This window comes from Theropithecus gelada, chromosome 6, assembly GCF_003255815.1.
Source record: "Theropithecus gelada isolate Dixy chromosome 6, Tgel_1.0, whole genome shotgun sequence".
In the NCBI taxonomy this organism is placed as follows: Eukaryota; Metazoa; Chordata; class Mammalia; order Primates; family Cercopithecidae; genus Theropithecus; species Theropithecus gelada.
In genome coordinates, this window is record NC_037673.1 from 53,076,667 (window position 1) to 53,091,382 (window position 14,716).

At 41.3% G+C, this 14,716-nt stretch overlaps 1 protein-coding gene and 1 pseudogene across 1 annotated transcript in view; one reads left to right on the forward strand and one right to left on the reverse strand.

The window, feature by feature from the left end:
* ANKRD55 (ankyrin repeat domain 55) overlaps window positions 1-14,716 on the reverse strand; it is a 138,749-nt gene that overhangs the window by 90,367 nt on the left and 33,666 nt on the right. The window contains exon 3 of the mRNA XM_025388590.1: window positions 3,889-4,011. Coding sequence (XP_025244375.1) covers window positions 3,889-4,011 — 123 coding nt within the window. The remainder of the gene's footprint in view (window positions 1-3,888; window positions 4,012-14,716) is intronic.
* Window positions 13,244-14,334, forward strand: LOC112626492 (annotated as a pseudogene).

Consider the following 14,716-nt stretch of genomic DNA (forward strand, 5'->3'; position numbering starts at 1 on the left):
GAGAAGAATTTTATTTCTTTCAATTCTGGAGGCTGGGATGTCCAAGGTTGAGGGACTACATTCGGTGAGGGTCTTCTTAGTGGTCGGAACTCTCTGCAGAGTCCCGAGGTGGTACAGGGTATCACACGGCAAGGGGGCTCATGAGAGATCACCAAACTAGCTTTTATAACAGACCCACTCCCATGATTACTAACCCACTCCCACAATGACCCATGAGTGGATTAATCCCAATAATCTCCCAAAGGTTCCACCTCTCAACACTACTGCATTGTGGACCAGGTTCCCAACACATGAAATTTGGGGGAACACTATAGCATGTAGCTTGAATGTAGTTGAAATTGGGTATACTGATTCCTTCCACTTTATTCCTTTTCAAAATTGTTTTAATTATCCTAGTTCTTTTGTATTTCTATACACATTTTAGCTAATCTTGTCTATATATATATATATATATATATATTTTTTTTTTTTTTTTTTTTGAGACGGAGTCTCGCTCTGTTGCCCAGGCTGGAGTGCTGTGGCCGGATCTCAGCTCACTGCAAGCTCCGCCTCCCGGGTTCCCGCCATTCTCCTGTCTCAGCCTCCCGAGTAGCTGGGACTACAGGCGCCCGCCACCTCGCCCGGCTAGTTTTTTGTATTTTTTAGTAGAGACGGGGTTTCACCGTGTTAGCCAGGGTGGTCTCGATCTCCTGACCTCGTGATCCGCCCATCTCGGCCTCCCAAAGTGCTGGGATTACAGGCTTGAGCCACCGCGCCCGGCCCTAATCTTGTCTATATACACAAAAAATCTTGCTGGGGTTTGGTAGAAATTGTGATCTCCGTCTTATGCCAAGATGTCTCCTCAGAATTTGCACTAAACCTGTATACAAATTTGAAGAGAACTGCATGTTTAATATGTTGAGCCACAAACATGTTATGCCTTTCCAATTATTAAGATCTTTGATTTATTTAATTAGCACTTTATAGTTTTCAACATACAAGTTCTGTACATATTTTGTTGTATTTACACCTAAGTGTTTCTTTTTATTGAGTGATTTTAAATGGTATTATAAATTTTTGATGTCTGCATGTTCATTGTTAGTATACAAAAATAAAATTTATGTTTGTATATTGATCTTGTACGCTGTGACCTTGCTGAACTCACTTAGTTGTAGGAGTATGTTGGTAGATTCCTTAGGATTTACTATGAAGACAATCAAATTGTGCAAAAAGTAACAGTTTCTTTTCCCCTTTTTCAAGATGTATACTTTTGGCTGGGCCAGTAGCTCATGCCTGTAATCCCAGCACTTTGGGAGGCCAAGGTGGGCGGATCACCTGAGAGGTCAGGAGTTTGAGACGAGCCCGGGTAACATGGTGAAACCTGTCTGTACTAAAAACACAAAAATTAACTGGGCCCAGTGGCGGGCACCTGTAATCCCAGTTACTCGGGAGTCTGAGGCAGAATTGCTTGAACCCAGGAGGTGGAGGTTGCAGTGAGCGGAGATTGCGCCACTGCACTTCAGTCTGGGTAACAGAGTGAGACTCTGTCAAAAAAATAAAAGATGTATGCTTCTTATTTCCTTTTCTTGCCCTTTTGCACTCATATTACACTATGCTGAATTGGAGTGGTGAGAGTGGACATTCACACCTTGTTCCAGGTCTTAGGGGCAAAGCACTCAAACTTTCACCATTAAGTAAAACCTTAGCTCTAGAGTTTGTTGTTGTTGTTGTTGTTGTTGTAGCAGATACTCTTCCTTATGTTGAAGAAGCTCTCCTCTATTCCTATTTTTCTGAGATTTTTATTATTAATATGTGTTAAATTTTGTCTAATGCTTTTTTTGTATTAATTGATATGAACATGTGATTTTCTGCCTTAGTTGGTTAATTTGGTAGATTACATTGACTTTCAAATATTGAACCAGTCTTACATCCCTAACATCCCTAAAACAAACCCTACTTGATCATGGTGTATGATTCTTTTTGTTTTTGTTTTGAGATGGAGTCTTGCTCTGTCACCTAGCTGGAGTGCAGTGGTGCGATCTCGGCTCCCTGCAACCTCCGCCTCCCGGGTTCAAGCAATTCTCGTGCCTCAGCCTTCCCAGTAGCTAGGATTACAGGCACATGCCACCGTACCCGGCTAATTTTTGTATTTTTAGTAGAGACAGGGTTTCACCATGTTGGCCAGGCTGGTCTTGAAGTCCTGACCTCAAGAGATCTGCTTGCCTCGGCCTCCTAAAGTGTTGGGACTATAGGCGTGAGCCACCATGTCCAGCCTATTTCTGTATATTACTGAATGCTATTTGCTAATATTTGGTTAAGGATTTTTATATCTACATTCATGAAGACTACTGGTGTACAGGCTTATTTTTTTTACATTGTCTTTGGTTTTGATAGTGAAGTAATACTAGCTCATAAACATAACTGAAACGTGTTTTCTCATCTCTTTTTTTGGAAGAGATTATGTGGAATCGATGCTGGTTATTCTTTAAAAGTTTGTAGAAATCTGCCAGGTGAGGTGGCTCATATCTATAATCTTAGCACTTTGGGAGGCCAAGGTGGGAGGATCACAAATCTCTGGTGAAATAATCTAGTCCTGAAGATATCTTTTTTTGGGGGGATTTTAAAATTATGAAGTCAATTTCCTAATTATAGGGCTCTTCAGATTATCTATTTCTTATTGTCTATTTCTTACTGTTCTGTTTTCAAGTTCGTTAATTCTTTCCTTTGCATCCTCATTCTGCTGCTGAGCTTAGTCACTGAGTTTTAACATTGTGATGATTGTATTTTTGATTTTTAAAAATTCCCATTTGGTTTTTCCTTATGTCTTTTATTTCTTTGCTGAGACTTTCTATTTTTCTCTTTAGTTTTAAGCATGTTTTCAATTGCTCATTGAAGCATTTTTGTCACAGTTATTTGAAAATCTTTGTGAGATAATTCTAACATCTCTTTCATCAGCGTCTGTTGATTTTTTTTTCATTCAGTTTGGGATCTTCCTGTTTCTCGGTATGACAAGTAATTGAAACTTGGACATTTGGGGTATTATATTATGACATTCCTGATATTAAACCTTTTATTTTAGCTGACTTCCATGGGCACTGCTGTAAAGGGGGAAGTAAAGGGGTGCCACCTCATTATTGCAAGGTGGCATTAGAAATTCAGGTTTCCTACTTAGTCTTTGCTGGAATGAGTGGGGCTGGAGCCCCATGGCTTTTTGTGGTATTTGGCTGGAGTAGGGACTTATTGTCTAAAAAGTGTTCTGTCTTTCTAGGCTGTTCCTTTCCTGGTCCTTTTGCCAGAGAGAGAAGGCTTTTGTTGTTTTTGCTGCTGTTTGGTCTGTGCCTGTTGACATTTCTGGGTTGCCAGCTTCTTCAGCATCAGCTCTGGGATTAACGAGGCAAAAAGAAAACCCTGGGCACTTACACAATGTCATTCCTTGAGTCAGGAGATCTCAGCTCATCTGTCATTTTATCTCCATCTTCCAGAGTCTTGTTATGTTTATATATAATGTCCACGGGTTTTAGTTGTATTTAGCAGAAATAATACGAAAGAAATGCATCTACTCCATCTTCTCAGAAGCAGAAATCCTTGCTCTTTGCCTTTTACAGTCACATTTTCTTAAAATCCATTGCTACCAAAAATAGCCTACTCTTTTCGTACCCTTTTCTAACTACTTGACCTATCTACTGAAAACAAACTCAAAATGATGACTTCCTCATAAGAGGCGATGTAAAAGAATCTGAAACTTTGTGTCTAACCCCCTTATTTAAAGAAATGCCAAGGTATCTGCACATAGCCACAGTATCAAAATGGCTGGTCAGATATACATTTATTAACGTTGCTCATATCTGAAGGCCATCTCTAAAAAAAGAGAGCAGAACATTCTGGATTCAAAATGCATACATAGCTCACCTTCACCGTCACAGCATTCTAGGATAGAAGGGTCTTCCCGAATCACTGCAGTCAGAGCATTGACATCTCCATTAGAGGCTGCCTGATAAACCATGGTCAGGTCAACTTCCTCGGATGAGTCACCTTCATGCATCAAACAGACACAATGTTAGTGTGTAGAGCCAGTTCACTGAAAGAATAACAATACCCAAGTCCTCACCCACACAAGTGATTCATTAAAACTTCTCAAGTGAATCCAGGCAGAAGACTGAGTCATCCTGGCCACACCCTCCCTCACCACTTCTGAAGAAAGGAGGATCACTCATGCCATTTGTAACACCGCTGTGTACTGGAAAGGAACCTGAGGGATTGGATGTCATTTGAGATTTTCTGATTCTTTCCAGGCATTCAGGCTTCTCGAAGTCAGTGAGCCCAGAGAGGAAAATGGGGCCCTCATCTCGGTTCTGCATTGCCCTTTTTGATCTGGAGCATGTTCCTTGTACTCTCAATGACTCAGTTTACCACCTTTGAAAGAGACATTGTGCTCTCTGTTTTCTGATCTCCAGATGTAGAGGGTGAGCCGGCCTTTCCCACCCTATTCTGTATCCTGAGGACTGACCCTTGCCGAGTGCTCCACCCAGGCTCCCTCACCCTCTTGCTTGCCCATGAAAGGCATGGGCAGGAGCCTGGTGGGGAGAAGAGAGAGAAGGGACATTTCTTCCTGCCTTCCCCTAGTGCAGTGTTCGGCAGGAGCCACTTCTCTCCCACCAGGAGGCTCTTTCTTGGCAGAGCCAGTCTCTTTCTCTACAGAGTCAGTTTCACTGGGTTCCCTGATAAAACGGTCCCCTCCCATGCTTCTTTCGCTTCCCACTGATGTTAGTCTGTGGAGCTTCAGCATTCCCAGTTCATCCTTTCAGCCCTGCTTCATTTCTGCAAGCTGTCCCTTCATGAAAGTCTCTTCATTTCAACCACCTGGGATTTCATGAGATGGAATTCCCGGAAGAAACAGAACTGTAGGCAACTCCTTTGAATTTTGTAGCCACCTGTATTGTGCCTTGGGCACAACTGAACCAACTAATACATGGTCAACGAATGGCTTACGTCTGTAATCTCAGCACTTTGGGAGGCTGAGGTGGGAGGATGGCTTGAGCCCAGGACTTCGAGATCAGCCTGGGCAACACAGTGAGACCCTCTCTCTACAAAAATTTTAAAAAGTAGCTGGGCATGGTGGTGGGTACCTGTAGTCTCAGGTACTCAGGAAGGTGAGGCAGGAGGATCGCTTGAGCCCCAGAGTTCAAGCAGTGAGCTATGATTGTGCTACTATACTCCAGCCTGGATAACAGAGTGAGACCTTGTCTTAAAAAACAAACAAAAAGGCGACAAGAGAACTATAGATCAAGTGGGGCCAGGCGCAGTGGCTCACGCCTGTAATCCAGGCACTGTGGGAGGTCGAGGCGAGTGGATCACTTGAGGTCAGGAGTTCAAGACCAGCCTGGTCAACTTAGTGAAACCTTGTCTCTACTGAAAATACAGAAAAACAAGCCAGGTGTGGTGGCATGCGCCTGTAATCCCAGCTACTTGGGAGGCTGAGGCAGGAGAATCACTTGAACCCGGGAGGCAGAGGGTGCAGTGAACCAAGATCGCACCACTGCACTCCCGCCTGGGTGACAGAGCGAGACTCTGTCTCAAAAACAAACAAACAAACAAAGAACTGTGGTTAAGTGGAGCACAGGGAGGACTGAGAGGTGAGTTCTGCTCAAGAGGAGGCCTCCAGGGAGAGGCTGTGCTGATCGACTCATACACAGTTCCTCCCATGCACGCCTCCTCTGCCCCAAAAGCATAATATTGTCCAGGGGAAAAATATGTGTGTAAGAAAACGTTTTTTGGCCAAGCGCAGTGGCTCACGCCTTTAATCCCAGCACTTTGGGAGGCTGAGGTAGGTGGATCACCTGAGGTTGGGAGTTTGAGACCAGCCTTCCCAACATGGAGAAACTCCATCTCTACTAAAAATACAAAAAATAAGCTGGGCATGGTGGCGCATGCCTGTAATTCTAGCTATTTGGGAAGCTGAGGCAGGAGAATTGCTTGAACCTAGGAGGCAGAGGTTGCAGTGAGCCGAGATGGTGCCACTGCACTCCAGCCTGGGCAACAAGAGTGAAACTCCATCTCCAGAAAAAAAAAAAAAAGAGAAAAAGGTTTTTTTAAGTTGTGTTTTTCTGCTAATGTGGACATTATGTCAAAGATACTTTTTAGTTTTCAGTTCTAATTGATCTTTAGTTGGCAGTGGACCTAACCCTTTGCCTCGGTTTCTCTGTCCCAGTATTTTTGGGAAGTCATAAGTGACTTTTAGCCGGTTGACCTGTCTGTCCCCAAAGGAACTTGTTATTGGAAATATTTCATTTATGACAACAAACTGTTTTGTACAGTGAGTGGTTGTTCCCTAACTTATTTTGTTGTTTTCGTGTGTTTGTTTTAGGCGGACTCACTTGCACATTTGCCTGGGGGCCAGAAGTGAGAGAGGAGGAGTGTCCAGGTCAAATGCTACTCCTGTGATGAGCACAAGGACTATGGAGCCAGACAACTTCAGTATCAGTCCCAGTTTGCACTGACCAGCTGCGTGGATTTGGGCCATCCCCTTTCCAGGCCTTCATTTCTTCATTTTGTTTGTTTGTTTGTTTGTTTATTTGAGACAGGGTCTCGTTGGTTAACCCAGGCTGGAGTGCAGTGGCGTGATGTTGGCTCACTACAGCCTTGATCTCCCAGGCCCAAGTGATCCTCCCCTCTCAGCCTCCTGAGTAGCTGGGACTACAGACACGCACCACCACGCCCAGCTAATTTTTGTATTTTTTGTAGAAATGGGGTTTTGCCATGTTGCCCAGGCTGGTCTCCTAACGATCCTCCCACCTTGGCCTTCCAAAGTGCTGGGATTTATAGGCGTGAGCCACTGTTCCTGGCCAGTTTCTTTGTCTTTAAAATGAAGGTAATAATGATGATAATTATGACAACTACCTACCTCGCTTATAAGTTTGTTGTGAGGAAAGAAATAAGTTAATATTTAATTCTGTGTGCTTTTAGAACAAGGCCTGGCATATAATAGTGTATATATTTGCTATGACTATTGCTACTTAAAAAATTTTTTTTTGGTGTGTTTAGAAAGCATTAGAAATCTGGGACATGTAGAGAAAATAGTCTCATGTTGATGATGATTAGACAAAGACTTCATAAATTGCACAGAACGTTAATCTCCATTAGGAAACTTCCCAGGACTCTAGACATTTTAAGATTTCTCACAATATATTTGGGCACAAGAAATAGGGCCCAGAAATAGGACAAAAATGGAGCTAGTATCTGGTTGTGTGACCACAGCCAAAGATGCTGGTGGTATCACTTCAGGAAGAAGATCCTGGTGGTAGGCTGAGGAGCTCTGTGTTTAATAGCCTGTTCGTATGTTATATAATGTGCCTATATAACAGACATAAATGTATTTACAATCCATTCATCACTGAGTGCATTAAAATATGCAAGGCACATTCATCACACTGTTGACCACATATAGCTGAGAGAAACAATGAATGCATTGCCTGATAGAATTATGATCCCCAAATATCTTGCCAGAAATCTAATTAGATGGTGTTTAATAGGGCTAAACGTAGAGTAACATATTGAAAGACAGGACCAGCTGATTTCCTAGGCCAACTAAGAATCCCTAAGCCTAGCTGGGAAGGTGACTGCATCCACCTTTAAACACAGGGCTTGCAACTTAGCTCACACCTGACCAATCAGGTAGTAAAGCGAGCTCACTAAAATGCTAATTAGGAAAAAACAGAAGGTAAAGAAATAGCCAATCATCTATCGCCTGAGAGCACAGCGGGAGGGACAATGATCGCGATATAAATCCAGGCATTGGAGCCAGCAACGGCTACCCTCTTTGGGTCCCCTCCCTTTGTATGGGAGCTCTGTCTTCACTCTATTAAATCTTGCAACTGCACTCTCTTCTGGTCCGTGTTTGTTACCGCTCGAGCTGAGCTTTTGCTCATGTCCACCACTGCTGTTTGCCCCTGTCACAGACCCGCCGCTGACTTATATCCCTCTGGATCTGGCAGGGTGTCCACTGTGCTCCTGATCCAGCAAGGCGCCCATTGCCGCTCCCAATCAGGCTAAAGGCTTGCCATTGATCCCTCACGGCTAAGTGCTCAGGTTCGTCCTAATCAAGTTGAACACTAGTCACTGGGTTCTAGGTTCTCTTCCGTGACCCACAGCTTCTAATAGAGCTGTACCACTCACCACATGACCCAAGATTCCGTTCCTTGGAATCCGTGAGGCCAAGAACCCCAGGTCAGAGAACACCAGGCTTGTTACCATCTTGGAAGTGGCTCACCATTTTGGAAGTGGCCCGCCACCATCTTCGGAGCTCTAAGATCAAGGACCCCTGGTAACAATATCTTAGTCCACAAAATATCCAGTTGAACTAATTGAAGGGTGGTTAAGTATGTAGTTTTTGCACTCAACTTCCCCTCTCCCTGTTGATAAGATTAACCTGTTTATTCTCTAGGGACTACTTCCTCTCCTCTTCTAGCCCTCAGGCTGATTCAGTGGAATTGACTATATCCCTGGTCAGGGGCAGAACACGTGGCTTAGAACTAAGCCACTCAGCACTAGCATTATCCTGGCCTTGGAGACTGACTCAGGGATGTGACCCAATTAGAGCCCATGACAAGCAATGATACGTTTGATATATTGACTGGGGTTGTCGAGAACAATACTGTCACTTTATTCTAGCATCCATGAACTTGGAAGCCACCTGGTGACATATTTCTCTTACCAGAGAAAGGTGGAGAGCTTTTCCCTGCCCCCTACACCTCCCCCCACCAATAAAAAAAAAAAAAAGAAAAAAGAAATATTAGCCTAGATCAATGTCCCGAAGCATTTCCCCAGTGTTTTCTTCTGGTAGTTTCATGTCTTATATTTAAATCTTTAATTCATTTTGATTTGACTTTTGTATATGGTGAGGGATAGGGGTCTAGTTTTATTCTTCTGCATATAGATATCCAGTCTTCCCAGCACCATTTATTGAAGAGACTGTTCTTTCCCCAATGTATGTCTTGGTGGCTTTGTTAAAAATGAGTTGACTGTAAATGTGTGAACTTGTTTCTGGAACCTCGATTCTGTTCCATCGGTCTACGTGGCTGTTTTTATGTCAGTATCGTGCTATTTTGGTTACTATAGCTTTGTAGTATAATTTGAAGTCAAGTAATGTGATGCCTTCAGCTTAAGTCAATTTACATAGATTTTGTGTATTCATTTGGATTTTCTTTATTCATTTGGATTTTCTTTTTAATCACTGAAAAAGTTCTGACCGATAAAATGTTTTAAAAAAGAACTTGGAGTTTTAGTTGGAAAATTAGCTCTATAGAAATAAACAGCGTTGTAATAAATTAGGAGGAAGTCTGGCTGAATTACCAAATCTAGTAGCCATATTGAGGGCAGTGATAGGCCTTTTCCATTCTTAACTGGTCAGTGTCATATTGAGGTCTATGGTCTCAATTAAACAGGGGTATAGTGGCTGGAGAACACTCAGAGGTGAGTGACTAGAGGTATGAATGGACTTTAATCAAGTCACGTGAAGAATGGTTGAAGGAAATAAATGTGTCTACTCTCAAGATTATTCCATGGGGTCATGATAGTAGCCTTCAGATAGTTAGAGTTTTTTTTTTAATTAAAAAAATGGTGCAGGAGGGTGAGGCAGGAGAATGGCGCAAACCCGGGAGGTGGAGCTTGCAGTGAGCCAAGATCACGCCACTGCACTCCAGCCTGGGTGACAGAACGAGACTCCATCTCAAAAAAAAAAAAAAAAAAGAAAAAAATTGTGGTAAAAGATACATAAAATTTGAAATGTTAACCATTTAAGTGTACTTACAGTTCAATGGCATTATGTCTATTCACACTGTTGTGTGACCATCACTGAAACTCATCTTTTCATCTTTCAAATCTCTGTACTCATTAGACTGTAACTTCCCATTCTTTCCTGTCCCCAGTCCCTGGAAACCACTATTCTACTTTCTGTCTATTAATTTGACTACTAAAGGCACCTCATGTATGTGGAATCAATAACGATTGTCCTTTCGTGACTGGCTTATTTCACGTAACATAATGTCCTCAGGGTTCATCCATGTTGTAGAATGTGTCAGAACTGTCTTCCTTGTTAAGATTTAATAATATTTAATTGTATGTATGCATCACATTTTGTTTATTCATTACCTGTCAATGGACACTTGGGTCATTCCCATCTTTTGGCTATTGTGAATAATGCTGCTGTGAACATGGGTCTACAAATCTTTTTGCATTCCTGCTTTCAATTCTTTTGGGTATATACTCAGAAGTGAAATTGTTGGATCATGTGATAATTCCATTTTTAATTTTTGAAAGAACCACCATACTGTCTTCCAAACGGATGCACCATTTTGTATTTCAAACAAAGTGCACAAGAGTTTCAATTTCCCCATTTCCTTGCTAACACTTATTATTCATTGTTTGGTTTTTAAAAAAATAATAGCCATCCTAATGAGGGTGAAGTGGTATTTCATTGTGGCTTTGATTTGCATTTCTCTAATATTAGTGACAGTGAGCATTTTTACATGTGCTTATTGGCTATAGGCATATCTTTCAAGAAATGTCTATTCAAATCCTTTGCCCATTTTTGAATTAAGTTGTTTGGCTTTTTGTTGCTGGGTTGTAGGAGTTCTTTATATATTCTGAATATTAAACCTTTATCAGGTATATGATTTGCAAATATTTTCTCTCATTCTGTGGGTTACCTTTTCATTCTGTTGATAGTTGATGACAAAGCTTTTAATTTTGATGTAATCTAATTTGTCTATTTTTTCTTTTGTTGCCTGTGCATTTGATGTCATAGTCAAGAAATCATTGCCAAATCCAGTGTCATGAAGCTTTTCCATATGCTTTTTTCTATGAGCTTTACAGTTTTAGGTCTTATGTTTGGGTCTTTGATCCATTTTGAGTTAACTTTTATATATGGTGTAAAGTAAGGGTTCAAATACATTTTTTTTCCATGTGGCTATCCTGTTTTTCCAACATCATTCATTGAAAATACTATTGTCTTAGTCTGTTTCCTGCTGCTATAACACAATACTATAGACTGGGTAATTTATAAATAAACTTATTTGGTTCATGGTTCTTGAGGCTAGGAAGTCCAAGGGCATGGTGCCAACATGTGGTGAGGATGATCTCATGGCAGAAGGGTGAAAGGCAGAAGTGAGCATGCGAGACAGAAGAGGACATCAGGCCAAACTCATTGTTTTTATCAGACACCCATGCCAGAGATCTCTAACGCACTCCTAATATAACAGTATTAATCAATTCATGAGAGCAGAGCCTTCATGCCCCAATCACCTCTAAAAGCACCACCTCTTAATACTGTTACAATGACAGTTAAATTTCAATACAACTTTCAGTGGGAACATTCAAGTCATAGCAACTATTCTTTCCCTATTGAATGGTCTTGGCACTCTTGTCGAAAATCGGTTGACCATAAATGTATGGGATTATTTCTGGACTTTCAGTTCTATTCTGCTGATCTATATGTCTGTCTGTATGCCAGTACCACACTGTTTTCACTACTGTAGCTTTGTAGTAAGTTTTGAAATCAGGAAGTGTGAAACCTCCAACTGTTCTTTTTTTTTTTTTTTTTTTTTTTTGAGACGGAGTCTCGCTCTGCCGCCCAGGCTGGAGTACAGTGGCCGGATCTCAGCTCACTGCAAGCTCCGCCTCCCGGGTTCACGCCATTCTCCTGCCTCAGCCTCCGGAGTAGCTGGGACTACAGGCGCCCGCCACCTCGCCCGGCTAGTTTTTTGTATTTTTTAGTAGAGACGGGGTTTCACCGTGTCAGCCAGGATGGTCTCGATCTCCTGACCTCGTGATCCGCCCGTCTCGGCCTCCGAAAGTGCTGGGATTACAGGCTTGAGCCACCGCGCCCGGCCCAACTGTTCTTTTTGAAGATTGTTTTAGCTATTTTGGGGTCTCTTGAAATTCAATATGCATATTAGGATGATTTTTCTATTTCTGTAGAAAACATCATTGGGATTTTGACAGAGATTATTGAATCTGTAGATTGCTTTGTGTAGTATTGGCATCTTAATAATATTAAGTTTTCTAATTCATGAAACATAAAATGTCTTTACTGGTGTTTTCTTTCATTTCTTTCAGCAATGCTGTGTAGTTTTCAGTGTACCAGTCTTTTATCTCCTTGGTTATTCCTAAGTATTTGATTCTTTCTCATACCATTGTAAATAGAATTGTTTTTCAAAGGGCTTTTATGCAAACAATTTTACGGTTAAATTGCTCTATGAGACTCCCGTAGTTAGAAATAGCAGTGGGTGAGAGTGAGAGAGACAGGTATTTTAATTATTATTAGAGTTTATAAAAATGGACTGGGTCATCTCAAGAAATAGTGAACTTCCTGTCACTGAAGATGACCTCTCTTGGCTAGATGGCCACCAAACCTGTTTAGAAGGAATTTGGACACAGAGTGAAGCACAGGGTAGGGGGAAAAGGAAGACGTGTGGAACAGAATAGCATGTACTTCACAATTCCTTCTGGCTCTGCAATGTACACTAAACCACAGCACAACGAGGAAATAGGAAAAGGAGCTTCCCTAGGGGTTGTTTAGAAAGAGCCAATCTAAGTTGCGGTCAAGGCAAACAATTGGTCACAAACTTAGAAACTGTTCAGAAAATTTCTGGAGAAATGAGGAAGCATGATGTAGAAATAACAAGTACAAAGATGAGGATGACTGACGGTCCTAATAGAATCTAAAATGAGGGCAGGAAAGTTTTTTTCTACTGACAATCAGAAGCCCACTTATTAAGATATCTAAAAGATCTACATAAACAATACCTCAGTCCTTCCTTGTCTCCTTCCTTTCACTCCTCTCTCTCTCTCTCTCTTTCTCATCTATTCATCATCTATCTTTCTTTCCACATGGCTTACATGAGGAGCATGTTTTGAACGGTCTTGCCTCTCTAACTGCTTTAAACAGATAGACTTCTGTATGGGTGCATAAAGAGAGATTTCAGAATACACACAGGGTGAGAGATTCTGAGGACAGAAAATGGAAGAAATGTGAACAAGTAGGAAGAAAGAAGCATGTGAAGACAAGCAGATTGTATTTTATTTAAAACTCTGCTGCCGCTGCCGGAGAATGATCTGGGTGGCAGCTAGCAGCCTCGGCAAGAGGCCAGGAGCCACTTCTGAGGGTGCCCAGAGAAGCAAAGGTCGCCAGTCCTGTGTCGTCGCCCTCTCTGCCCCCCAGGAGGGGCAAGAGGGAGCCGGGGCTGATGTCAGAAATACACTTTTGGAGATGGCCTCTAAATCCTGGCTGAATTTTTTAACCTTCCTCTATGGATCGGCAATAGGATTTCTTTTATGTTCTCAGCTATTTCGTATTTTGTTGGGAGAAGAGGGTGACACCCAGTCTAATGTTCTTCATAATGATCCTCATGCGAGGCATTCAGATGATAATGGACAGAATCATCTAGAAGGACAAATGAACTTCAATGCAGATTCTAGCCAACGTAAAGATGAGAACATAGACATCACTGAAAACCTCTATCAGCAAGTTAAAATTCTTTGCTGGGCTATGACAGGCCCTTAAAACCTAGAGAAAAAGGCCAAACATGTCAAAGTTACCTGGGTCCAGCATTGTCACAAAGTGTTTTTTATGAGTTCGGAAGAAAATAAAGACTTCCCTGCTGTGGGATTGAAAACCAAAGAAGGCAGAGATCAGCTTTACTGGAAAACAATTAAACCTTTTCAGTATGTTCATGAACATCATTTAGAAGATGTTGATTGGTTTTTGAAAGCAGATGATGATACATATTTCATACTAGACAATTTGAGATGGCTTCTTTCAAAATATGATTCTAAAGAACCCATTTACTGTGGAAGAAGATTTAAACCCTTTGTAAAACAGGGCTATATGAGTGGAGGAGCAGCATATTTACTAAGCAAAGAAGGCTTGAAGAGATTTGTTGATGCATTTCAAACAGACAAGTGTACACATAATGTCTCCATTGAAGACTTACCACTGGGGAGATGCATGGAAATTATAAATGTAGAAGCAGGAGATTCCAGAGATGCCATTGGAAAAAAACCTTTTCATCCCTTTGTGCCAGAACACCACTTAATAAAGGTTATCTACTTAGAACCTTTTGGTACAGGAATTACAACTATTATCCTCCTGTAGAGGGTCCTGGTTGCTGTTCTGATCTTGCAGTTTCTTTTCACTATGTTGATTTTACAACTGGGTATGTGTTAGAATACCTCATTTATCATCTTCGTCCGTATATTTATTTATACAGATATCAAGCTACCTTACCTGAAAATATACTAAAGGAAATTAGTCAAGCAAACAAAAATGAAGGCACAAAAGTGAAGTTAGGAAACCCTTGAAAGAAAATCACGAATGAACAAAGGTAAAATGTCTAGCATTGCACTGAAGAAGGACTTCTGCATTTCTGACATAGAACACTGGGATCCCAGTGAGGAATTCTAAGTGAACATTCCATATAGAAACCTTTCACATGAATGACTATAAACTGAAGCTTTAAATGACCTGCGAAGTCTGTTAAAATGTGTTTTGACATAGTAATATAAAAATACATCTATATATATAAGAAGAAATTGTGTTTTTAAAATGGTGGCCAGGTAGAGGAACTAGAAAAGAGATTTTGTTGTCTATTTTTGACCATCTGTATTATTGTCACTAAGAAACTGAAACAGTTGAATTTGCTAAAACTACACTGTGCTATGTTAGTAATAAACAGATCTGCCT